Genomic DNA, 27,863 nt, shown 5'->3' with positions numbered 1-27,863 from the left:
CATTTTGATTTATTCATACAAAGTTGTGATATGATTACCCCCGCTGTCGTTCCATGAAGGTAGATGTTCACAAATGTGTCATGAAAATATGAAGCTCATTTACTTATTATACTTGTAATCTAATCCAGATTGAAAACTGGTCTGTGGAGATTGACAAATATTGGTTGTGATAAATTATTACATAGACATATTCCCACTAATGCACTAACAGGAAAAAAATAGTGGAAATTGACAAATTCATTTGGAATAATCACTTTAAAAGCCAGACAATAGCAGAAAGAAAGGGATTTTAAAAGTATCAATTTTTTACTATATGTCGTTTTTGGGGGAAAAGTAAGACACCAAAACATTTTAAAATGAAAGCATTGACTGGTGTTCCATTCGCTAAACTCTTTTTGATGTGAATGAATGACAAATTATTTTTTCCTTAAGACTACAGCATTGCTAATTTGCTCCATATGTGTACAATTTGTCTTTGACCTTTAATAAATGTCCTCTAGGCCGTCCACTTACCATCCAAGAACAACGCCACAACATCATTTTACTTGCACACAAAGACTTGAAAGCTTCATAAAAATAAATGATCCGTGGCATAAGATACATTAACCAGCAGAATAATAAGCTATTTCAGCCCTGTAAATTTTAGCGCCCATCTATTCAAATCCTCACTGGGTCACTTTAGTATTAAATTGATAGGAGTAAAATGGTAAATACACATGCTTTATTTGTTAAGGTGCCAGCTATATATTTTGTGAAAAAGTTTGTTAGCTCAGGATATTTAAAAACGATGTCTCTTTCCAATAAATGATTTTATGTGTTACAGACACATTTAGTATTAAGCATCATGTATATTTAATATCACAATGTCTACTTCAGTGCCCCAAAAAGCCTTTATTCACTTTATAGTTTCCATTACTGAAGAGCCAACATTCAGTTCTCCCACAGTTGTGTAAAGTGCAGGCAAGCCACAAGAGCTTCTAGTTTTAGCTTGCAGCCCGTGGGACCACGATAATTGTTATGAAGCCATTAATTCTACCTCAGCAGTTTCAACTGTCAGGTACATGTAACAATAATTGCACTTAATGAATGCTGCTCAATTTATTAAGTACAAAATGAAAACCAGTATTCTTTTATATGCAGCACTGAGGCATATTATTTATCATTTGTGTGTACCCATGTTGAATACTCTGCTATCATTTATTGGTCAGGGTATATAGCCATAGTTTTTCTAAAGCTTTTCTTTATTAAAAAACAATGCAGGAAATTGTAACTCTTTAATTAAAGAATAATTAAAATAATTAGTACCAAAACAAATATTTAATAAGAATCTATGTCTATGGAAAACAATCCAGCAAAACCAAGACCAGGTTCCTGCTTTAGAAAAACAAGATTCTTTCTGTGCTATTCTCCCCGCCCCCAATCTTTACTAGAATATGAAAAAATTCAAAAGCTTCCAGTTGCTTGAAATATCCGTGTTGTTTCTTTCTCAAAGTTTTTGGCAGTAAAACTTTTGTATACAGACATACAGTCTGCCTCAGGATTTTCAAAAGTAAGAGCTAGATTTCTTATTTTCAGTCACTCAAGGTAAACTGCATAGACATTTGCAAGAGCGAAAAGAGAAGAATTTCTGAAAACGTAAGATGAAAAGGTATCATTTTTAGGATTCCAGAGGCATCTGCTTCCAATAAGTATGCTCTGCCTGTTCAGTTGTCCAATGTGAACAATCACAATTAGTTTATATCGTGGAATCATCAAGTCCTTGACCCGGGCTTTAATAACCTAGAAATGTAAAAAAAGGGAGGGTCTTCATTTAGCCACATTGAAATTCAAAAGTATTAACCTTTGTTATAAATAGAGGGGATTTAATTTAATAGCATGATACATTGTAGATACTTTGAGTAATTGTTGTAGAACCGTAACTATGATTCCCTTCAAGCATGGTCCTCTTGAGATAGAACATTCAGGGACAAAATCATAACACCAGCAATAAATCTACCTTTTCTAAGATACACGAAATAATTATAATCCAGAGCACAGAATTTAATAAATTACATTCTTTGAAAATTTATGTTAAGATGGCTTCATGTCAAAGAATGTTGGCATTGGAGTTACACTGTCTTATTCATGTCTAATTAAGGAATCATACATCTGGAGTCTCCTGTAATATAACTAATCATTAATGTTTATTAAAGAGTTTGTTATAAAAAAGAGAGTAGAGAAAACCTTGATGAAGTTCCAGCCCTGGGGTTGGTAAAAATAGAAACATGCTTAAAGTCTGTATTTGATGGCACTCAAAGAAGCTGCCTTAGTGAAGAGAAAATAATCATTGAAATGTTGTATCTTTTATAATAAACACTTTTATAAATGGGGCAGTTTTATACAATTTTACATAATGCATGCAAATGATGCATATGATTGTTTTAGACAAAGGTTTTATGTATACACACACATGCACACACACACACACACACTCATATATGTAGAATATGACCTAATTATAAATATGCATTTTAACTGTTACTGCAAATTAATTCCCCTCATCAAAAAAGTAGAGGGTTCATTGTACTTTAGCAAATATTCTAGCCAATGTTAACACTTTGGGCAAATCACACGTGTACCTCAGAAATGGTTTTAGTCATCTGTCTACAGAGCTCTGGTTCATATTCTTCTACTTGTAGATAGCTGGTTAACACATCTTTCAAAATATGATTGACAATGACCACAGGAAAATGTTTGGGAGGACCTGAAAATACACATAAAATTTATTTCTAAAAGGTCATTTCAAATCATACCCATCCACCCCATAGGCTAATCAAAAGAGTATTGAAACGTGGAGGGATTTAATCTTGTGGGTGGACTCTATTAAAAGAAACAAGTGGCTCTAATTAGATTTCCTGTCAAGTGCTCTGGGAGAAGAAAACAATATTTTCATACATTTATCTGACCATCTCAAAAGTGTGTTCAATATTGCTGGGGTTTGACCTTGAAAGTCTCTTCCTTCCCAGGCCCCATTGTTAGGGATATACTTCAAAGTCTCAACAGCTTTCTAACTGGCTCTCTGCCTCTTGTATCTACTGCTCCAATCTATCTACCAGATCTTAAGTGATATTCCCCTTAGCCAGGTCTAAGTTGTGGTTCCCTATGGCCCCTTCTTCCACTACCACAGTGTCCCACTTGCAGACTGCTCCAGCCTCACAGGCTTCATCTGCCTATAAAGGTGCTCCTGTGTCTTTACTCTTGCTCTTTTGTTTTCAAATGGAATACCTTTCCCCATCTTGTTCATCTGAGAAGCAGCCACTCATGTTTCAAGACCATCTCAAATGTCTTCTTCTCCAGGTAGCACTCTATCTCCTGTCAGGTAAAAATGTCCCTGCTTTGGGACAATGTCCCTGCTTTCCATGCACTGGGTCCCCACTGCCATCCTGGCTCCTAATCCACTTGATGTTGGCTAAAGCATACCTGCGTTTCCAGTTATATGGTAAGCAAGCTCGGATTTTTTTCCTCCTCAGAGTCTAATACAATGCTAAAGGCATAAGAAATTTTTAATGTATGATTTCTGAATTTAAATAGAATTACAAATTTTATAGATAATAATCACTATATATGATATATGATTATATATTGTATACATATATAATAATGAATACTTTTTATTAAGCTTTTGCTACGTGTCAGGCAGTGTGATAAGCACTTCATATTACCTTATATAGTCTTCCAATAGATCTGTGAGGTGAATCTCACTGTTATCTCCATTTGGCAGGTGGGGAAACAGAGATTTAAATACATTGAGTAACCTGCCCAGAATCACACACAGAGGCAGAGCTGGGCTGCACACCCAGGTTTATCTGATGCTAGAGCTTATATTCTCAACCACACTTCATCCACGTTCAGAGGAGAAGCTTCAGATGAATCTTCTTTATCCTGCATCCCAGGAATATTAGCCACATCATCACTTTGGTCATATACTAATGTCATTGCATGACATAAACATGTGCCCGGGGCTTGGCATAGAGAAGTCCAATCATTATTTGTTGAATTGATAAAGATGAAGGAATGAGATCAAGAATTCTATTCAATTCTCTTTTAATGGTTGTCAATATCTATTTATAAGTGTTTGTTTGGGATGACTGTATCTGTCAGGGTCAAAGGAAACATATGGCACCCTATAGTTAAAATAATTCCAGGAGGAAGTTCTGAGTGGGATGTAGAAAATCACAAGGGATAGTGCAGTAGCCCTCAGCCAGTGAAAGTAACGTTATCAGCCCACCCCCAACCCCAAGATTGGGGAATAGAGGAAGAGTTTTTAATAGATCCCAGAAGGGTGGTGTGGAGAGGGCTCCCCTGGGAGCAGTTTCTGTCCTTTGGTTGAGGAATGTAACCAGGCTGTGATGAACTCACAGGCAGGAGCCAGGGAAATAAACAGTTCCACCTCACACTTCTCACTCCCTCTGCCTCTCTGCTGAGGTTTCCCACTGGCGGAACTTAACCAGAAGGTTATAGCCCTTTGACTGCAGTTCAGTTAGGTGAGCCTCTTGAGGTTCTATAAATGGTATTTTTATTTTCATGATAATATAGAAATTGTTGAATTCCATTTAAATCATGGCAGGGTGGGGGTGGAGAATGAATCTGGATAGGTAAAGTGGTTCTTAGAGATCTCCCCATCACCTCCTGCAAACCCAAGCCTAGGGCGTGGTTGATTGACCCAGGGGTAACAATACTCTGGGCCAGGACAATGAGAGTCTTTTCTTGGAATTTTTATTTTAAACTGCGAGTAGGAAAAAAGAGTCAGCCTCTTTCTGGTGGCAAAAGTTACCATGTGACTCTGAGGACCTGCTGGAGACCATGTTTTTCATGGTGGAAAGGCCAGGCCACCCAAACAGAAGAAAGTGCACACAGGTTAGTGCTGGAAAGAGGGTCCTGGTGGCACTTGAGTCTGTTTCTAGTAGTTCCATTGTACAGTGCTACCAATGTCCTTTCCACACTTTGCTTGGATTAAAAAAAAAAAGTCATTAACCAGATTCTGTTTTGAAAATACTTTGAAATATGGTAATAAAATATTCTTTTCTTACTTCTTTGTTACCTTTCCCCTAAACATCCAGAATCATCCATCAATGTTCAGCTTTTGACTTCTGAAATAAGCTCCTAAAACTACTTTCAGAGTCAACTGATGTGAATGGCAAAGCTTTTCTTCTCTTTTGAGATTTTTTTTCCTTAGGAGAAAAAACATGTTTTAGAAATCAAAAGGCAAAGACCTGAAGGATCCGGACAAAAAAAAATTTAAAAAAAACAAAACTTGTCCTTAAAAATTAGATAAAGATAAGGTTACTTAATGTATGTGGGCCTCCACTACCCCAAATTGGGGTAATAATAAGAATTACTACATATTTTTTTTGTTAGAATTAAATGAGACAATATATTGAATATATTTAGAACAGTACTTGTCACACAATAAAACACTCCTTAGATATGTGATCTTATTAGTGTTATTGCTGTTATTGTAGTTATTGCATGTTGAAGGAAGAATTGGGGATTTACCTTGCTGAGAAGGTAGCAAGATGAAAGAGGACGTAAGTTGGGAGACAGTGAGGCCTGCAGGGTTGGGAAGGACCCCATGGGGTGGTGCAAAATCAATGCTGAGAGATTGACAGGGTCTAAGAAAACCTGACATAGAGACAGGGCCTGAGTACTTCGTGGAAGCTGAACTCAAATAATCTCTCTCTCTCTCAGTATTTTGAATCTACTTTCCACTGTGCTGGCTTCATTCTCAAGGCAGGCTGTCTTGATGTAGTAGCAAAGATGGCCACCAATAGTTCTAGTCTGGCCTGGTGCTCGCAGTCCATGTTTGTAAACGACCAGGTGCCACTATACTCATAGTTCCAGAAAAAGTCCTGTGGAAAACTTATTCCATAATTAACATGAAGTTACAATGAATATCATGGAAGGTTTTTATTCTTAGTGATCTATAGTAAGGTCCTTGAGTCAGTCACATTCAGGAGTAGTATCATGATGAATGGAGAGATTTAAACATATTACATCATTTGATGTAATTACCTAGCATCCCTATGATGTATAGACTATTATCCCTATTTATAAGTGAAGAAACTGAGATTCAATGATGCTAAATACCTTGCTCAAGGAATTAGCAAAATTGGTATTCAAATTCAGATATGACAGATGCTACAGCCTGCATTTTCTTTGATATTTGTTTTAGTAATTAATGAGGAGTATGTAAATGGTATTTTATTATAAGAAACACAGTTTCCTTTTCTATTCCCTTTTTTCCTTTCATGAATTTTACTCACGTTTCATCTCATTTTGTTAGTTGTAATTATTTACATAAATGCTCTCATTTAAGATGTGTTTAGATGATGCAAACCTTATCAAACAGAATGAAAAATTAATTAAACATAATAGTGCTGCTGATTGGCTGATATTTCCTTCCACTTTTCTGGCCAGCATTACATTGTAAAGATATGATAAACTCTTTACCAAAGTCCCACTGATATAGTTTGGATATTTGTCCCCTTCAAATCTCATATTGAAATGTGATCCCCAGTGTTGGAGGTGGGGCCTGGTGGGAGGTGTTGGGGCCAGGAAGGTAGATCCCTCATGAATGGCTTGGTGCTGTCCCAGCGGTAGTAACTGAGTTCTTGCTCTATAGTTCTCCCTCTATTAGGTCACATGAGAGCTGGGTGTTTAAAACAGCCTGGCCTCTCTCTTGTTCCCTCTCTTGCCATGTGACACGCCACCTCTCCTTCCCTTCTGCCATGCCTAAAATCTTACTGAGGTCTTACCAGAAGCAGATGTTGGCACCACGCTTCCTGTACAGTCTCTAGAACCATGAGCCAAATAAACCTCTTTTCTTTATAAATTACAGTCTCAGGTATTTCTTTATAGCAATGCAAAATGGACTAATACATCCGCAAAATACCTTTCTTACATTAAATAAACCCAGAAACAAGTAGAAGTGGAAATACAGTTTTGATTAAGTATTAATAAAATGGATGGTTGAATGCTTTAAAAAGTGAATTGTCAAGCATAAAATACTTTAATTATTTAAAAATTCACATAGACTATTGTAGGAAAATATGGGTGTATTTCATCTATACTAAGCTTTTTCTAAAATTACTTTTCTAATGTGGTTCATACTCAGTACTTCTAAAACTGATAAGATGCTTTATTTGAGAAAACAAGTTGCAAAAAATACCCTTATGTAGAAACATAGGGATTCACATTTCACCTGCCTTATCTTGTTGAAATCTGATTCAAACCCTTCCAGCATGCACAGCTCAAAGTCATAGACACCTTATGGCTAAGAACTTTTAGTTGCAAGTGAGGGAAAACCTGACCCAAACTTAGCTTGCCTAACTGAAAAGTTAAAGGGTAGTCAACTGGATTTAGGACTCAAATGATGCCATCAGGATTCTGTTGTTCTCTCTCAGTTTCAAGTCAGAGCAAGATGGCAGACACTGCCAGAGCCCCTATATTCCTTCAAGTTTCAGGGCTTTATGTTCTTCTGCAACAGGCCAAACAACATTTTCTGAATTTAATCTCAAAGGCTTTGATTGGATTGACCATGGTTATATGCCATCCTAGAATCAGTCACTGCTCTATCTATAAAGCCAGTGCCAGCTTCATCAGAATGCTAGGATCAAAAGTGGTGACAATGGTGGAATTTCAAAGGAAATTTAGTAAAGTTACCAGAGAAGTATAAAAGTATATTGGATGGCAGGAATATTAGCTGTCGGCCACAGGCACTGTGAAAATACCAGTAGATTGGCTAATTATGGAGCCGTGTAATCTATGTAGTCTTGGGGATTCCTGTAGAAAACTGGCTACAAGGCCGAAGGGGACATGCTGATGGTCTATACTTTTCTTGGGGGTTAACTGGCCACAGATGGAATCACCTTGGCCCATAGAGTCTTCCTTTGCCCCTTGGTAAATCTCTGTGGAATTTCTATATAGCAGTAATTATATATGAATTCAGATAATAGTGGGCAGGTACGCGTTTAGAGAAAACAAGTGGGTCTATGAGGAAACATGGGTGGGAAAAGATATTTGCCGTGGACTCCACTTGGGAGTATAGGGGCAGGTGCAAAGATCTTTGTTTTCAAAGACTCAAAACCTCAGTGGTAATGGATAAACATCTCTGTCAACAGGGGACTATGAGTCATTTACCTTTGCTTTGAGTTTTTTTTTTTCCTTCACCTATTAACAACACTGATTGGTTTTGTTGGCTAAAACATCAATACTTATCTCTTTCATTTAAGTCATATCTCTCTATGTACCCAGAAATACTCAGTGAATTTGTTAAGTCAGTAGTATGCTGTATATATCAGTGCCACCCAGTGAATTGCTTGGCATTTGGGAAACATTAGTAAAGAAAAGTAAGATAGCGGGTGTTGCTACCATTCTGCTGAGGAAGAAACTAAAGCAACATCAAATCACTCAATTCATTAAAGTCCCTTATATTGTGCTAGAATTGAAGACAATGCCAGGTTATCAAATATCATTTTTAAAAGCATCAGTCACCAGTTTAGAAGTTTAAAATAGGAGTGAGAGATAAAAGAACACACCCAACTGATAGGTGTTTTCCATCTGAACTGTAAGGCGAGAGACATCATCACGCTGACTAGGTTCATCCATGTAAGACACGGTACTCGTAGAACTAAAAACAAGGGAGAAAACGAATTTTAGTCATTATTATAACAATAACAACAAAATACAATATTGCTTTAAGCTAAAATGTTACAAAGATGAAGTTTTGTCAGAAAATTTCAAGTAAGTCCTATGTAAATATCCCAGTGGTATATGGAAAGTCTAAAACATTTTAGAAATGGAAATATTAAGATGCAAAGGAGGTATTTGGAGAAGGCCTCAATGTGATGGCTGAAGCCCAGGGCAGTTACTCAGGTCATCAAATTATCCAGAAAGTGATCCTGGGTTGATGTATGTGTATGGGGTAACAGAACATACTTCAAAATCCATTGCCAATCGTGTCTCTACCACTGATATAAAGCCTCTCCTCAAAGTAGACAAAGCTCACAAACAGGGCTGGGAGACATATGAGGAAGCTTAAAATGTTGGGAAACAACTGTATATACACATGGAGTATTATAAAGGGTTCACTATTATATGGAGTTCACAAAATCCCTTTAGTATGAAAAAGAAAAATGAGAAACTCATCTATGTGGTAAAGGAAACCACAATTCACTAAAACCATAATAAATTAATAAGCATCAATCACCCTTTTCAACATTAAAAAAGGGTTTTGCTTTCATTATCAAGGCAATATGAGCTTATCCTGGTGCTAAACAGGAGACCCAAGCAAAGAGGAGCCCCCAGTGTCTCTCTAGCACTACTTAATTCAATTTAGTTCAGAGGAAATTCAGCTGCAACTAATGACAGTCTCAGAACTCTGCACCCTCAATTTTCTCCACCTGTGAAAATGAACGTTAAGACAGATGTCATTTCAAAGGGGAGGATATAATAGCATGTGTGTGTGTATGTGTGTGTGTGTGTGTGTGTGTGTGTGTTCAGAGTGACCACTTTTCTAAGCAGGCTATGTTTTTGATTTAATTAAATAAAAAAGAGATATTTGCTCTTAATCTTTGGGGATCTTTTCTCTTGCAAGGAATTTAAAATGCTTAGTTCTACACCGTGTGGAATTAATGAACTTCTTACAAATTGATATTTTAAGAAAATCACGGGTAATCTATTTTTAAAAATCCTTTAATGCAATACAACTTACATGATAAATTAGGGTTTACCCACTCAGTGCAAGAAAATGATGGAAGAAATTCTGGCTGCTTTTTTCATGGTGGATTTCTGGATGAGTGACTTAGTCTTTATTCTTATAACACCTGCCTTCCTCAATTTACTGCTGCCCTTTGAAGTAGCAACCAACCTGTTTGGCCACACCGGCTGCAGGTGCTGTGGGCAATACCAAAGACTATTACTGCTGCTTAAAAAACCCAATGTTACATAAATCCCTTGATTCTAAGATAAGTCAGTCTGTCCCATTACTATATGTGCTACTTTTAACTTTGGAAAACATTTCCCATGAATTATCTCATTTTACTTTCACAATATCCTCTGAGGAAAGTAAAAGATTCATTATTCTACCCATTTCAGAGATAAAGGGAATGAGGCAAAGGGCTTAATGTTCATGTATAAAAGGCAGACAGATTTCAAATGTCCTGTTTACCTCTTAGTGACAAAGTCCCAAGTATGATTATAACTGACAGAATGAAAATAGGGGCAATGAAATAATTAATCACTGCAATTAAAACTTACTTGCACAAACATACAGAAGGTATTCATAAAAATTTCTTTTCTACTGGACACCATATTAAAAATTCATGGAGAAGAAGAGGTGGTGCAAAACTCAAATTAGCTGGAGTGAAAAGTCCAAGACAATAAAAGCAAATAAGGATTTTGATAAACTGTTTTCACTATCAGTTACTGAAGATTGACAATCAGTGCACTTAATATTATTATCATTATGAAACTGGTAAATGTCATAAGGGCAGCTTAAAAACCCAACTGGTTGAAGATTGGTGTGCACACAGAAAGTTTTGCAGATTGACTTTTTTTAAGTTATTGAAGATGAATTTGTTCAGTGCCCTTTTATTTCCACAGTAATCATGTAAACAGTGTATGCTCATTTTAAAAATTCAAAACATACAGAAAAACGTAGAGAAGAAAGTAAACTTATGCAAAATGTATTAACCCCAGTGGTTCTCTAACCCCTGTCAACATTAAGAAAATCACTTCAGACATTTGATTTTACCTATGGGCTCATATTAGAGATGCTTTTAAATAAATTTAAAATGTATCATAGATTACTTTCCATGTCAATAAATAGCAAACCATACTTTAAATTTCAAGACAGTACTTAATATATGCACATTCTGGGTTTCATTTAACCATTTATACTCCATGCCTTTTAGGCTATTTCCAATATTCTACTATTATAAAGAAAATTATAATGAACATTGTGTCAGGGACTCTTATTTACTTTCTAAAGTTATTCTTTCCTTCTTCCTCGGTAGCAGAATCCTACATTTGTAGGACTATTCTTCTGCAGACTAACAACAAATTCTCAGTCTCTTTTTGTGCTATTGTGGCCTATGTGGCTTATGAGTCAATGAGATGTAAGTGGAACTGTTGTGTGGAAATTCTGAGAGGTTCCTCAAAAGAACTAATGCAGACTATAGGAGCCTGTTTTGACCCTTCTTGGTGACTGGAATGTGGATATTCCAGAGCTCAGCACTATCTTGGGTCTTGAGATGACCTTGTAGATCACAGATAAGAAAGAAGCCTCTGAACTTCCTCTCTTCAGACTTATTTTATGTAAGAGAAAAATAAATTTCTATTTTGTTTAAACTAATGTTTATTATTATATGCAGCAGTAGATCTAACTGATAGAAAGTCTAATACAGAGTTTGCTACCTGGAAGTGGGATGCTACAAGTAATCAATAAATCATACAACTTGGGGCTGGCAGTGGTGGCTTATGCCTACAATCCCAGCACTTTGGGAGGCAGACGTGAGCAGACCACTTGAGGCCAGGAGTTCAAGACCAGCCTCGGTAACATGGCAAAACCCCATCTCTACTAAAAATATATTTTTAAAAATTAGCTGGGTATGGTGGCACACACCTGAGATCCCAGCTACTTGGGAGGCTGAGGCACAAGCACGGCTTGAACCCGGAAGGTGGAGATTGCAGTGAGCCGAGATCATGCCATTGCACGCCAGCCTGGGCAACAGAGCAAGACTCTGTCTCAAAAAACAAAACAAAACAAAAACCAGTAAAACCCATAAAACTTGGAATTAGTTTTAGAAAGGAACTAGGGCTTTGAGGAGTAAATTTTCAATATTTTGCTGGAAATCTGGTAATTATTTTAAACAAACTATTATTTTAGGTTGGGGGTACATGTGAAGGTTTGTTATATAGGTGAACTTGTGTCACGGGACTTTGTTTTACAGATTATTTCATCACTCAGGTATTAAGCCCAGTACCCTATAGTTATCTTTTCTGCTCCTCTCCCGCCTCCCACCCTCAACCCTCACGTAGGCCCCAGTATCTGTCGTTCCCCTCTTTGTGTTCGTGAATTCTCATCATTTATCTCCCACTGATAAGTGAAGACATGTGAAGCCTGGAAATTCTTATCCTCCAGAGGGAAAATATTTAATTAGTATATTGCTTTCTGTGCCTTGGAAGGCTGACTGTGCATCAGTTAAGACTACAATGTCATAAAAAATTACAGGAAAAGTTTATTTTTTAAAACCTGTGTTTACGGCGTTATAAAAAGCTGAGATCTGATAGTTCCCACATTAGAATGAATGGGTTAGAAAAAGGGAGAGAGTGAAAAAGAAGAAAAAGTTGAATAGAAAAAAATAAGATATTGATTCCTTGAGAAAAGACAAAAGAAGAGAGAAAATATTTAAAATACTTGCGGTTATGGGCAAACAGCATTAAACCAGAATATGGGCTTGGTAAATTTTTAGAAATAAAACAGTTTTATGTTTTAAAATTGGGGAACTGCCAATATCAGTTCAGAATACTGGTTTAGAAAAACCTGGTCATATTTTCTATTGATAAACAGCTTCACTCAATGAAATCTTTAAAGATAAATATGTGAGACACCCAAAAAGTAAATTTATAATTTTAATTACCAGTGCTATATACCTGGCACAATACATTTTTGGGGTATATATCACAACTTTACAAATGGATGAGTTTCAGTTGTCTATCATCAGACTTTCCCTAGTTTATAATGACAACCCTTCTAGACACGTCATCTCATTGCAAAGTGAATGCTATAGTTTTATTTTTTAAATATAAAAAATGTTCTTGCTGTCTCTGTGTTTTACCAGCTTGTTGGCATTTATGGAGAAAAAAATTCAATTGGCAAAATGTGTCCCAGAGAGTTATAAAGTTTTAGAAAGAAAGGTAGATGAAAAGTAATGCAATAAAAGAAAGTCTGGCCAAAACCACTGGTGAGAACACTTAACAAATTAACTAATATTATTGCAGATGGAAGAGTAACAACTTGTAATTCAATGAAAAATTCAGTGAATATCTGAAACCACATGTGCTATTGCTGAAAACAGACAGCCTGCATACAGAAGTAGCTGCATGAAATTGGTCCAAAATAACAAAAATAATCCTCTTTATATGTACCTGATGACACTGGAAATGCACCATGCTAATCCAACAGTATGCATTCTGATTATTTGCAGGAAAAAGACAAAAAAAGAAAAAGTTAAGAAGTTAGAGCCTGTAGTCCCAGCTGCTTGAGAGCCTGAGGCTGGAGAATTACTTGAAACTGGGAGGCAGAGGTTGCAGTGAGCTGAGATCACGCCACTGCACTCCAGCCTGGGCAACAGAGCAAGATTCCATCTCAAAAAAACAAAAACAAAAACCAAAAAAACACCAAAGGAAAAAAAGAAAAGAAAAGAAGTTAGAACATATTTACTCTTTAATGAAATTCATTTTTTCTTAAAAACATCTTGCAAATTTGCTTGCTGACCAGTCTTTGAATTACATAGATAAACACAAGGCATGTCTTTTTATTATGACTGCTAGAGACGGTAACAGTAATTTCAGTTAATTCTCATCAGCCACAATAGCATTTAATTAGTATTGAGAACTCATTTCCAGACATTTTCAATATTATTATTATACCTAGATGTTTTCAAGCTGCAGGAAGAAATAATATTGACTGCATATCTGGCCTTAGAAACATTAAAGTAGTATATTTAAAGGTCAGAATATCATCTTTTCCTTCTATTTGTAACCATGAAATGCCTGGAGCCACCATATTTATAAATATAGTATCATTTAAGTGTGCCTTTTGGGGGGTGGATAAGCTGTTGCTAAAATCATGTGCTGCCTCCCAGTGGTGATATTTCAGAGTGCACAGAGAAAAGCAAGATCTTCAGGGTACAAATTTGTACATTTGTACTTTCCAGTTTTCTTCATTCTTTCAACAAATATTTATTGCCTACAACATGTCAGGCACAGTGGGAAGTATTGGTAACACAGATAAAAATAAGAGCCCTTGTGCTCAAAAAACAGGATGTAGAATATAAGATTAAATATGCATAGAAACTCCTTTACTCGGGAACTTTCCACCTAAGACTATCCATGGATATTTTTATGAGTGTAATGCTTAAGACCAAAGCATGCCAACTTGTCCCCCAGCAGTAGATGATGTTATTTGTCTGGTAAGATAAGTTAGTTTTGCAGCTATTTAGTTTATACCAAATTTGCTGGACTTTTACGTACAGGCAGATCATATTTATTGTGCCTCACTTTATTCTGCTTCGCACACAATGTGTTTTTACAGACTGAAGGTTTGTGTCAACCTTGCATTGAGCACATCTATCAGCATCACTTTTCCAACAGCATGTGCTTACTTCATGTCTCTATGTCACATTTTGTTAATGCTCGCAATATTTTAGATTTTTCATATTATCATATCTGTTACGGAGATCTGTGATGGGTGATCTTTTATGTTATTATTGTAATTGCTTTAGGGTGCCACAAACTGTATCCATATAAAGCAGCTGACTTAACTGATAAATGTTATGTGTGTTCTGACTTCTCCACTGACCAGCCATTTCCCCATCTCTGTCTCTCTTTGGGTCTTCCTATTTCCTGTGACACAACAATATTGAAATTAGGCCAATTAATAACCCTACAGGGGTCTCTAAGTGCTCAAGTGAAAGGAAGAGTCCCACATCTCTCACTTTCAATCAAAAGCTAGAAATAACCAAGTGTGGTGAGGAAGGCATGTCAAAAGCCGAAATAGGCTGAAAGCTAGGCCTTTTGGGCCAACAACTAGCCGAGTTGTGACTACGAATAAGTAGATTTTTTGTTTGTTTTTGTTTTTGTTTTAGATAGAATCTCACTTCATCACCCAGGTTGGAGTGCAGTGGTATGATCTTGGCTCACTGCATCCTTGAACTCCCAGGCTCAGGTGATCCTCCCACCTCAGTCTCCCAAGTAGCAAGGACTACAGGTGCACACCACTACACCTGGCTAATTTTGTTTTAATTTTTTTGTACAGAAGGGTTTTGCCATGTTGCCCAGGCTGGTCTCGAACTCTTGAACTCAAGTGATCCACCCACCTCAGCCTCCAAAGTGCTGGGATTACAGGTGAGAGCCACTGTACCTGACTGAAAAGTTCTTGAAGGAAATTAAAAGTGTCACTTCAGTGAACACATGAATGATAAGAAAGCAAACCAACCTTACTGCTGATATGGAGAAAGTTTTAGTGGTCTGGATAGAAGATCAAACCAGTCATAAATTCCCTTAAGCCAAAGCCCAATCCAGAGCAAGGCCCTAACTCTCTTCAATTCCATAAAGGCTAAGAAAGGTGAGGAAGCTACAGAAGAAGTTTGAAACTAGCAGAGGTTGATTCATGAAGCTTCAGGAAAGAAGCCATCTCTGTAACATAAAAGTGCAAGGTGAGGCAGCAAGTGCTGATGTAGAAGCTGCAGCCAGTTACCCAGAAGATCTAAGGTCATTGGATAAGCTAAGATCATTGATGAACAACAGATTTTCCATGTAGATTAAACAGTCTTCTTTTAGAAGATGCCACCTGGGGCTTTTATAGCTAGAGAGAGGTCAATGCCTGGCTTCAAAGCTTCAAAGGACAGACTGACTCTTTTGGTAGTGGCTAATGCAGCTTGTGCCTTTAAGTTCAAGGCAATGCTCATTTACCATCCTGAAAATCCCAGGGCCCTTGAGAATTATGTTAAATCTACTGCATTCTATAAATGAAACAAAAAAGACTAGATGACAGCACATCTGTTTTATGGCATAGTTTCTTGAATATTTTAAGCCCACTGTTGAGACCTGCTGCTCAGAAAAAAAGATTCCTTTTAAAATATTACTGCTCATTGACAATGCATCTGGTCACCCAAGAGCTCTGATGGAGATGTACAAGGAGATTAATGTTGCTTTCATGCCTGCTAACACAACATCCATTCTGCAGCCCATGGATCAAGGAGTAATTTTGACCTTCAAGTCTTATTTATTTATTTACTTATTTTTTAATTTTTAATTGATGTATCATAGTTATATATTTTTATGGGGAACATGTGATATTTTGATCCCTGCATATACAATGTATAATGATCAAATCAGGATAACTGGGATATCCATTACCTCAAACATTTATCTTTTCTTTGTATTGGGAACATTAAAATTCCTCCAGCAATTTTTCCCTCTAACCCCCACTAACTATTTTGGAATATATAATAAATTATTGTTAACTATAATCTCTCTACGGTACTATTGAATACTAGAACTTACTCTATCTAATTATATTTTTGTATGCATTCTCCAGCTTCTTTTCACCCCACAAATCTTATGATTTAAGAAATTCATTTTGTAAGGCTATTGCTGTCATAGATGGGGATTTCTCTGATGGAGCTGAGCAAAGTAAGTTGAAAAGGATTCAGCATCCTACATGCCATTAAGAACATTCATGATTCATGGGAGGAGGTCAAAGTGTCAACATTAACAGGAGTTTGGAAGAAGTTGATTCTAGCCCTCAGGGATGACTTTGAGGGGTTCAAGCCTTCAGTGGAGGAAGTAACTGCAGATGCAGTGGAAATAGAAAGAGAACTTGAATTAGTGTTAAAGGATACAAAATTATAGCTAGATAGGAGAAATAAGTTCTAGTGTTCTTACCACTGTAGGGTAACCACAGATGAAAATAATAGATAGATTCAAATAGCTAGAAAGAGGACATTGAATGTTCCCAATGTGAAGAAATACTAAATGTTTGAGATAATGGATATACTAATCACCCTGATCTGATTACTATACATTATATGTATGGAAAAATCACTGTGTACCCCATGAATATGTATAGTTGAAATTTTCAGTTAAAACATAACATTTAAAATGGTTGAAAAAGAAATGGAACCTGAATATACAGCAGAATTGCTACAATCTCATGGTAAACTTAAACAGATGAGGAGTTGCTTCTTACAAATGAGCAAAGAAAGTGGTTTCTTGAGATGGAATCTACTTTGGGTAAAGATGCTGTGAACACTGTTGAAATGACAACAAATAATTTAGAATATTACATACACTTAGTTGATAAAGGAGTGGCAGGGTTTAAGATGAATGGACTAATTTTGAAAGAAGTTCTACTGTGGGTAAAATGCTATCAAACGTCATCACATGCTACAGGGAAATCTCTCATGAAAGGAAGAGTCCATTGATGTGGCCAGCTTTAAAATTTACTTTATTATTTCGTTTCATTTTATTTTTATTTTATTTGAGATAGTGTCTCTTTCTGTTGCCCAGGCTGGAGTGTAGTGGTATGATCAAAGCTCGCTACAGCCTCAGCCTCCCAGACTCAGGGATCCTCCTGCCTCAGTCTCCCAAGTACCTAGGACTACAGGCAGGCACTACAATGCCTGGCTGATTTGTTTGTAGGGAAGGGGGTGTCTCATTATGTTGCCCAGGCTGGTCTTGAACTCCTGGCTGCAGTGATCCTCTTGCCTTGGCTCCCCAAAGTGTTGGAATTATAGGTGTGAGTCACTTGGCCCAGTCTATTGTCTTATTTTAAGAAATTGCCACAGCTATCCCAACCTTCAGCAACCACCACCCTGATTAGTCAGCAGACGTCGACACTGAGGCAAGACCCTCCACCAGCAAAAAGATGACAACTTGCTGAAGGTTCAGATGATCATCAGCATTTTTAGCAATACATGATTTTTATACTAAGGTATGTACATTTTTTCTTTAGATAAAATGCTATTGAATACTTAATAAACTACACACAGAACAGCGTAAACAATTTTTATGTGCAGTGGGAAACTAAAACATTCATGTGACTTCCTTTATTGCAAAATACACTTTATTGCAATGGTCTGGAACTAAACCTGCAATATTGCTAAAGTATGCCCGTAGTTTTTAGGTATTTTACTCACATTATTTGCTCCATTTTACAAGTAAGAGAAAGGTTATAATGGAAAGAAAAGAAAATTTTCAAAAATGAAAAGGGGCAGGAACATGACAAATGATATGTTCTTGTGGAACACCTTTTTTTTGAGTAGGGGTGATTCTGAAGGATAAAGAATGAACCACGCAACCTGTGAAAAGCACAGCTCTGGAGTGATTGAAGGTAATTCAGAAATGGTGATTGAGAAAGCACAACAATTTTAAGTATGTGGATGGAAGACCAGAGTTAGTGTCTGAAGCCTATTGAGCTAACGCTCATCCAAGAGCAAGGAAGGTGATAGTCAAGCACAGCTGATGAACTTTTGTTGCAGCTCCTGGACGAAATGCACTAGTTCAAAGCTGTGTCATGCTGGGCAATCATCAGAGAGGTGATGCTGGGAGTGCGGGTGCCATGAATACCTCTACAAAGCTGTGGAGATCATCAAGGAGGAGTGTGACCTATTACAACAGATTTCCAACACAAATGAAACTGTTCTTTTGGGTTTTTTAAAAATAGATGCAACAATGGAATGTGTCAGCATGGAGGTAAAAGTGTACATTAAAAAAATCTGAACAAGCATTTTTCTATTTGCTGTAAATACATCTTACGTCTCTAAGAGGAAAGCCCCTAGTCACTCTGGACTTAACACATACACAGACCTGTGAACCTAACTTGTTTGTGAACAAAAGAAACTTGCTTGCTCAGGAATTGATAAAGTGCAACACTGATTCATTCGATGATCACAAAATATTTATTGAGTGACTACTATATGCCAGGCACTATTTTAGGTCTTTGGGATACAATACTGAAAAAAACAAAAACAAAAACAAACTATGGTCTCTGCTCCCATGGAACTGTTACTTTAGTAAGGAAAGACAATAAAATCCTAAACAAGCAAATTATATATTATGATAAAAGGTGATACACGCCTCAGGGGAAAAAAAATAGAGCAGGTTAAGGGCGTTTGGAATTGGATGGAGGAGAAGATGTGATGTGCAATTTCAAATGAAGTGGTCAAGGTAGGCCTTCATGGACGAAGACAGGAGGTGAGGAAATGAACCACATGGATGGCTGAGGCAAAGGTATACCAGGAAGAGAGAACAGCACATGCAAAGCCTTTGAGACAGAAGGCTGCTAGTGTGTTTGAGAAAATGCATAGAGACCAGCAGAGAGGGAGGAAGAAGAAAAGGAGTGAACGTAGATAAAGTTGCAAAGGTGTCAGGTAGCTAGATCACGTATGGCTTTGTGGGCCATTATTCTGTAAGTTCTTACTCTGATAAAGCAGACACACTCCTGTATTTTCTGAGAACTATTAACTTTCTTTGCCAAATGGCGACATCAGGTTTTACTCTCACATCCCTTGCCAACATTTGGTATTACTCTCTTTTCTCATGTTTTGCCATTTGGATGGGTACAAAATGGTATCTTGTTTTAATTTATATTGTTTCTGCTTGAAAGTGAGTTTTAGCACCTCTTCATATTCTGCTTGGCCATTTGGGCTTTGTTTCTGAAAATTGCTGTCTTCTTTGACTATTTTAAAAATTGTTTTCCTAGCATAAGTTGTTAATGTGCAGGATTAAAAAAAGTATATGTATCTTCGGCCAGCCTATTAACTATGTCTATTGCATCCTTTGTTGAACAGAAGCACTAGATTTTATTGTGGTTATATTTATCCAAAAATTATTTTGCTCTATGGTTTGAGTTTTCATTTTGGGATATTCTTTCTGAAATCTTTCCTTACTCCTAGAACACAAAGGTATGGGTCTGTGCTCTCTTCTCTTAGCTTTGTTAACAGATTTCCACATTTTGGTCTTCCAACTGGAGTTTATCTATGCAAAGCGTATAAGGTAAGAGGTCAGCTTCATTTTCCTCCATACAGTGAGCCAGTGTTCTGCCAACACAATCTATAATTTCCCCATTTACAGACATAAATGGGGATAAAAATATCTTCTCTATTTAACTTACATAGATATCATATGTGAAATGGCTTAATAACCTATAAAGTACAATACGATATTAGTTGTTATTGTGGTTTCATTTGGAAACGTAGCCATTTCAGTTTTCCCAAACTGTTTTCTCTCTTTGGGGGAGGCTGTGTCTCAGGCAGATCTTGTTGGGGGCTTTAGTTTAATGTAGATGGCGATACAACTTACCTCCTAACTCTGATCTTCTAATCTCTAGCCTTCTCCTTCAGGTATCAAAATGAAGAAATTGTTCTAGCAACACCATTTTCAATTGCCTATAAACAGCTCACAGTAGTAGAGATTGAATGATGGAATACATTCATCACTGTTGAAATGAAGTAATGAATGCAATCATTTCCATTTTGGGCACTTTTACTGGGAAGACCTAGACAAATGTGAAAAAAGTTACCAGGCAACTCTCAGTTTCCCTGAAAAATGAACTTACCTAAATTAGAAACCTATAGTTATTCACCTTTATATGCCTAATATGTGGCACAGTAATTGGCACATAGAAGCTAATAAATCCTGAATAAATGAAGAAATACATATAGTGTAGCCTAACTGGCATGTTAGATGCCATCAGTGGGTTCACATGGGGAGCTGTGGGATCCATACAGAAAGTTCTGGTAACATGGCATCACTGTAATTTTGGTTTGAGGCAAAGGAGAGAATGTTCAGCCCCCAACCTTGTCCCTAATCTACTAGTGGAACTCCTGGCCTCACAGATAACAAGCCTGGATATCATGTCACATGATCCTGTGAAAGTAACTTGACCTCATAGCTTCTGTTTCCATTTTAAGAAAATGAGAGAAGCACATCTGTTCAAACACTGTTCAGTGTCTGCCAAAGCCTGAGCTTCCAACAAGAAAGATGTCATTGTAAAGACCTGCTGTTACTGTGGATGGGAAACAGAAGGTTCTGGTGAATGAACATAATAGTTTTATTAATGCAAATCCCACATGGATTGCCAATTTTCAGGAAATGAAAATACTCGACTAATAAACAAAAGCCCATTTTGCTGCTTGCTAATTCTGTAGCTTTGGAGCCTCAATCTCTCTAAGATTCTGCTTTTTCATTTGTCGAATGGGGGAGATAATAACATCTATCTTTATAGAGCAGGAGTCGGCAAACATTTCTGTAAAAGGCCAAATAGCAGATATTTTTGGGTTTGCAGGCCCTACGGTTTCTTTTGTAACTAACTCAACTCTGCTGTTACGGTGCAAAAGCGGCCAGAGACAACACATAAGTGAATAGGAATGGCTGTGTCCCAATAAACTTTATGCACATAGAGATTTGAATTTCTTGTTATTCTTACATGCTGCAAAAAAACCTGTTCCCCTTTTGATTTTTTTCACCTATGTAAAAACCATATTTAGCAAAACAGATGCAGATTGGAATTGGCCGTTGGGTCATAGTTTGCCAACTCCTATTATGGAGCTTCTATGGTACAGAGATAAGGTTCATGGTAAGGGCTCTATAAATGTTAGCTATTATCATCCTTATTATTATAAATTGTTTAGGTAAAAAGTAATTTGAAATTACAGATGGAGTATGATGACAACTGTGTAGTGTACTGTCTGGACTCAGATAGTATGGGTCTGATATACGTATGTCCAGGTCTAACAGAAATATGCCAACACACTAACAGTTACCATGTTAGGATAATAAGATCCAGCTTAAGATGTTTCTGTTTTTTCTTTAATAAAACATAAAAATTACATTAAATTGAAAAGATAACCTAAAACCAGACCCAATCTTGAAAACAGTTCACAATCATATTTAATATAAATTTAATCCTCTTTTTGTAATTCAGAAGACATTTTAGATATTCATTCTGTCTGGGGATCACTGTGAAGCATTAGTTACAACTGTGGAAGGCTGCAGACACGGAGACCAAGACTGTAGGGCTAAATCTATGGTGATCTTATACCACATATAAGAAGCAGCTTTTCAAGGAGGTCTGCCTTTACTCTTCTTGTCTTCTTTATAAGAGTGGTTACTGTTAAAAAAATAAGTCCATAGTCTATTGAAGGAGATAGATGAGAAAGTCACCAAATATAAGTGCATATGGAAGGCAAAAGCAGTAGGAGAAGAAAGGCAGATCACCCAATCCGGTCTGGAGGTGGAGGTGGTCATAGATGGGTAATTAGACAGCACTTCCCAAAAAGGTGGAGATGAAGTGAAATTCTGATGGAAGAAGTGAAGAAAGCCAGGGGAATAGTGTAAGAAGAACATTCCAGGCAAGGAGTCGAGGTACCCCATGGGGAAGCAACATGGGGCGATGGCTGGGGGCCGGATAGAGCACTGAGGGATAATTGAGTATGACTGGAGGGGGAGGATGCCTGCAAGATGGTGGGGAAGATGGTGCTATGGAAGTAGATAGGGGTCTGTGAACTTTGTATCTCATAGTCAGGATTTGGGACTGTATCCTAATCATTAAGTCAAGTTACTTGACCTGTAAACTTCAGTTATTTCATAGTAAAGTGGTGTAAATGATGCCTATCTAGTAGGATTAATGCTGGGGAGATTCAATGAGATAATGTATTTCAGTCCTTAATAAAATTCAGAATGTTTTACATTATTGAAATTTATATTTTCAAAATTGTTTTAAAGTAATTTTCAAATGAAAGTTATATGTTTTTCCGTAAAACACTGCAATTTCAAAACAATGCCTGCATTTGATAGTCACTAAGCTTTCAGAATTTTTCTACTAGTTGAAGCCTCATTCATGAAGGAGAATAACTTGTACTGTCTAATTCCAGACAGTGAGGAAGCCAATGGAAAGCAAGTATTAATACAAGTTAGCGTGGGGTGGGGGAAGCCTCCTAAATAGTCTGCATCGCAAGGGGACTTGGAAGCTGATCATTTGCTATTTAAGAAAAAAAGTACAAATAGAGGATCCATTCTAAATGTTTTGTTTGAGAGTCCAAAACCAAAATAGCTATCATTTAAATGTGGTTGTCAGTGAAAAATCTATCCTAATGTATTGATAAATATGATTTTTGTATTCTTGTTACTTTTAAAATGTATTTATACTTCATCAATAAGAGGTTAAAAAGAATGATCTCTAATTCTTCAAATGTAGCCATGCTCTCATTCTATAAGACAAATTTGTTTTGAAGGGGAAAAGATAAATGAAAGTCATGCAAGTAGGGATTACAATTTAATCTTTGGAGAGAGTATTTAAAAAAATATCATGGGTACATAATTTATGGCAGACTCTTACTTAAATAGTTTCTTGGAAAATGTAAGTTGAATTTAAGCTAACAATTAGTTTTAAATAATTTAAAAAATAACCCATGCACTTAACTATTGGAAATAGCAGCCAGAAGAGCTTAGAAGCAAAAATCACAAAGATTAATTATTCTCCCACCTTTACTTCTGACATGTGCTGGGATTGCTAGTCTTTTATAGTCAGTTTCCCACCTGTAAAAGACATTGTATGTGTAATCCACAGACTTCCAGGGCTGGAACGTGGAGTTATAAGTAAGCATTAACACACTCTGAGAATAGAAAGATTTTGGTTTCAGAATTCTAATTATTCCAGTTCTTCTAGTCTCTGTTCTGCAGGATACCCTAGTTCCTGCTTCCCAATATATACCCAATCTACTATATCCTCCAATCCTATAGAAACTAAGAACGAAAGTCTATGATTAATTGACTGCTACATCCATAATTTGTTTTGTTTTCTTCCCAACAGCAGTCAAAAGGAAATGCCATGAAAATATTAAAAATGGATGCATATCTTTAGGAGAAAAGATGCAACATGTAGCAAGAGCCAAAAGATCTACTTACTGCCCTTTGACCTACTAATTATTCTTCTGGGAAATGACCAAGCAGAGACATACAGTAAAAGAGAAAAAAATGGAAACAAACTTAAAATGTCCAATAATTAGAGAATGATTAAGCAACCCAGAATCATAAGTTGACAAAATATTATGCAGTCATTTAAGAGGGTATGGAAAAAACTATGAAAATACATCACAAAATTAAATAAAATAATGTTAAGTACATTGTATGTGTATGTATTGATTACAAAAGTGCAAAACCTGTGTTATAAAATATTGAGGAGAAGAACTCAAAAGACATATAAGTGAGTCTGGTTTACACTCCATGTGGTGTTTCTTTTGAGCAGAGGGTTTTTTGGGATAATCTGAAATAGCAAAAATGCTGCTAGGATTAACACATCACTCAAGCTTTCTCTCTTTTTCTTTTTAAATATGGCCCCTAAAGATGACCTGAACCTTGTACTTGCCCATTTTATCTCTTTTTATGTCCCTGAGGAAGTACTTTTTTTCTCCTAATAAACATTACGAACCTATTTATTCCATAAATGATTTTACAATTTTAGACAGTTACTCACTCTTTGGTGCGCCCATGAATTTCCTTTCGCCAAAATTCATGATTACTTAGAGAAGAAATACTCCCTCTTTTCTTCGATGAACGAGCTGCTCTGTCTCTAGTATTGTCTGACATCATCATAACCTATGGAAGAAGACTTTTGTAAAACAGCCAAAGAAAGATCTGGAAACATTTTAGTTAGTATAACAGGGACTAACCTCAAAGTACACAGATACTTTTCCTACCATTTTTGAACAGGGAAGTGGGGTTTCCTCAAGAGCAATATATAGTATTTGTTATTATTCTGATCAGTAAAACTGGGACTATGATAACTCTGAAAATGCTTATTTATGCAATAGTATACTTAATTTACATAAGCAGATATTAATCTATAGCAAAAATGCTTAACTGATGAAGAGGGAGGTCATTGACAAAAGATATGCATGTATAGAAGAAAGATGCTATCCTACATCAGAAACCAATATTTGTATTGCCCCCCAATTTAATCATAATATAACTTGGCGAATTAATATTTGCTGTCACTGTTACATTTTATTTTTGAGACAGGGTCTTGTTCTGTCACCCAGGTTGGAGCACAGTGGCATGATCATGGTTCACTACAGCCCCAGACACCTGAGCTGAAGTGTTCCTCCCAACTCAGCCACCTGAGTAGCTGGGACTACAGGTGTATGCCATCATGCTGGGCTAATTTTTTATTTTTCGTAGAGATAGGGTCTATGTTGCCCAGGCTGGTCTTGAACTCCTGGGATCAAGCAATCCTGCTTCAGCCTCTCAATGTGTGGGAATTACAGGCGTGAGCCACTCTACCTGGCCTATTTTATTATTTTAGAGACAGGATCTAGCTCTTGTTACCCAGGCTGGAGTGCAGTGGCATGATCATAGCTCACTGTAACTTCAAACTCCTGGGCTCAAGCAGTCCACTCACCTCAGCCTCCCTAGTAGCTAGGACTATAGGCCTGCACCACCATGCCTGGCTAATTTTTAAAATTTTTTGTAGAGACACGGTCTATGTTGCCCAGGCTGGTCTTAATCTCCTGGCCATAAGTGATCCTCCTGCCTTGGCCTCCCAAAGTGCTGGAATTACAGTCATAAACCACTGTGCCTGACCTGCCATGACTTTAAAAAATAATATTAGGGGTAGGGGGCTAGAAAATAAATAAATAAATAAAAATAAAAATTAAACTTGGCTTCTCAAAGATTTTTTGTTGTTTTGTTTTCTCGAGCAACATTTACATACTTTGTAAGGAGCAAATAGGACTTAACTTTTAAATAAATAATTTATTGAAAAACTCCCTCCTTCCTACTAATACTTGTTAAAGAGCTTGGTAGTAGCAATGGACTTCCCAGAACTTAGACTGTAACTCTAATGCCTCACTGCCTACCTACAAATTTAGGTATTCATTTAAATTATTTCACAATCTATAAATGTGAGAGCCCCAATAAGGAAATACTGTGCTAGTCACCAAAGCTTAAAAATAAAAGAAAATCCATGCCTTCAAGGAGCTGGCAGTTGAGTGGGTAGGGCAGACATGAACATACCCTAAAACCCAGTGGCATCAGTGTCAGAGCAGAGGTGCTGTGTGTGGGTGTGGGAGGCAGCGTGGTGTGTGTGTGCACGTGAGTGTAATCGTCCTTGAGTGTGTACCTGTGAGTGTGCATCTCTGTGTGTGCAGGTGCCTGTGTTCGTGTGTATGAAGGTGTGTGTGTTTATGAGTCTGGGAAGATACACGGCCTGATTAGGTGGGTCATTCAGGTTTTGCTGCAAAGCCACATAGACCCATCTCGACCTCAGCTGTTTCCAAAGCTGCCCTGCAGGCCGCCCCCTCCCCAAGAAAGGCCAGAGTTGCGACCTGGAGGTCCTCATGGGTGCGGCCAGCCACAGGGAGACCGCCCAGGGTCAGGGGATGACCTTGCTGGCCAGCTCTGCGTTGGCTATCACTCTTGAAGCCCAGCCATGCAATGGGGCAGGGGACAAGCTGTTGGGTCCGACTTTCAGTTCCCAAATTTGGGATCATTTTTTCTTATTTGTTGGGGAGAGGAGGAATAAGGTGACTGAGAGATCGGGGCCAAGTCGGGCCATTTCTCAACAAAGGGCCGATCCCTTGCCCCCTGTCCTGACGCGCTGCAGAGAGAGCGACCCTACCTGCAGCAGGGAGGCTTCGCCCGGAGCCTCCCAGACCTCCGGCTCGTTCACTGCAGACGCTGCGCGCGGCGCGGCTCCGGTCTCCCGGGCCTCACTCAGCCGGCGGCCGCCGACGCACTCCCACTGGACTCTGAGGCCGGTCTCCAGGGTGACCTCAAACAGCGCCCTCGGCCCGCCCTGGCCGGACTTGGCCGCTGAGTGGCCCTCTGAGCTGCCCTAAGGATGTAGAGGATCTCATCTTCACCGCCCACTGGGGGTCGCCTGAGCCCCGCTGCGTCCTGGGTTGGAGGCGAGCTGGAGGGGAACTGGTTCATTCTGTAGCGAGGAGGACATTTGGGACTAAAGGCATTTGCACACCGAGGGCCCCTCATCAAGTTCCTTTCCCCGCAGAAGTCGGGGGCAGGAGTGGGAAATGCTGCGGTTTCCTAGAACAGGAAATCCGAGGCTCAAAGTAAAGTAGCCCCTGCCCTTTCCCAGACCGGTAATGCTGCTTTACACGTTCCCCCTCCAAGGCACACGCGGTGGGTGATGGAGGTAATTGAGCGCTTACATTGGCCAGATACCCCAGATACCGACAAACATTGGGATTTAGTCGTCCCAATAACTCTGTCAAGAAAGGAATGTTCTCCCTTTAAAGGATTTGGAGATTCTAAAATGTTAAATAATATGCCCAGGGTCCCTGAAACTCATGGTCTTAACTCCAATGTATTACAAACGGGACTGGGTTCTTTCACTTTCCTTAACACGACTCTTCCGAGCCTGTTAATGGCTAAGAAACTTTGAAATGGAGACTGTTTGGGGTTGAGGACCTACCTGCTGGTATGAATGGGCCTTTCCTCTTCCTTAGCGACTATCCCCAGCCTAAGCCCATTGGGCCTCCCCAAACCAAAAGCAAACAAAATAAACACTATGGGGACCCTCCTGTAGTGGGCAATCATTGGAAACAGACACAAGATGCCTCCAAGCACCTAGCCAAGGGCATGGCTCTTGATGAGTGTCTTGCAGCAATTAGCATTAACTGACAGTAATACATTGGGATTCCGGTGGAGCACAGTGTTAGGATAGTGTTGGAAGAAGAGCAATAGGTTCTTTTGCCTATCCCAATCCCTACTCACGGAAAGATAAGATCAGGAAAGGATTGGTGACTGAATATACTATGAACTAGGTAGGAACTGCTGGGTGATGGATAAACATTATCTCATTGAATCTGTTCAGCGTCTATGACATAGGGGACATTGCTCTATCTTTTTTTAAGATAAGGAAATGTAGAATCGTTGAGTAACATGCTCAAGTCGATACTTAAATCACAGAGCTGAGATTTCTCTAACTCTAAACCCTTGACCTTTGTCAGACCTTTGGCCCACCATCCCTACCCTAAACATGGAATGAAGTTTTCCAGAAATGAGGGTAAAATTTTAAG

At 38.0% G+C, this 27,863-nt stretch overlaps 1 protein-coding gene across 1 annotated transcript; it reads right to left on the bottom strand.

The window, feature by feature from the left end:
- Positions 1-287: 287 nt before the first annotated feature.
- Positions 288-27,759, bottom strand: TCTEX1D1 (Tctex1 domain containing 1). Its single transcript, XM_003892018.5, has 5 exons — positions 26,444-27,759; positions 24,302-24,423; positions 8,577-8,668; positions 2,619-2,743; positions 288-1,779 (listed from the first exon to the last, which is right to left on the bottom strand). The coding sequence occupies exons 2-5, from the start codon at positions 24,418-24,420 to the stop codon at positions 1,576-1,578; spliced, it is 540 nt and encodes a 179-aa protein (XP_003892067.2). The 5' UTR covers positions 24,421-24,423; positions 26,444-27,759; the 3' UTR covers positions 288-1,575.
- Positions 27,760-27,863: the final 104 nt, after the last annotated feature.

The sequence above is a fragment of the Papio anubis genome, chromosome 1, assembly GCF_008728515.1.
Source record: "Papio anubis isolate 15944 chromosome 1, Panubis1.0, whole genome shotgun sequence".
NCBI classification, from domain to species: domain Eukaryota; kingdom Metazoa; phylum Chordata; class Mammalia; order Primates; family Cercopithecidae; genus Papio; species Papio anubis.
The sequence above is the reverse complement of the archived record's forward strand: the minus strand, read 5'-3'. Positions and strand labels throughout refer to the sequence as shown.

What these genes read in the sequence shown, in the direction of transcription:
- TCTEX1D1 (XM_003892018.5), bottom strand. Translation starts at nt 24,420, where the DNA reads ATGATGATGTCAGACAATACTAGAGACAGAGCAGCTCGTTCATCGAAG. An exon ending in GGAAAACACCTATCAGTTGG is followed by an intron (nt 2,744 to 8,576) that starts GTGTGTTCTTTT and finishes GTGTATTTTCAG; the next exon opens with GTCCTCCCAAACATTTTCCT. An exon ending in TGACTAAAACCATTTCTGAG is followed by an intron (nt 1,780 to 2,618) that starts GTACACGTGTGA and finishes TTACATTTCTAG; the next exon opens with GTTATTAAAGCCCGGGTCAA.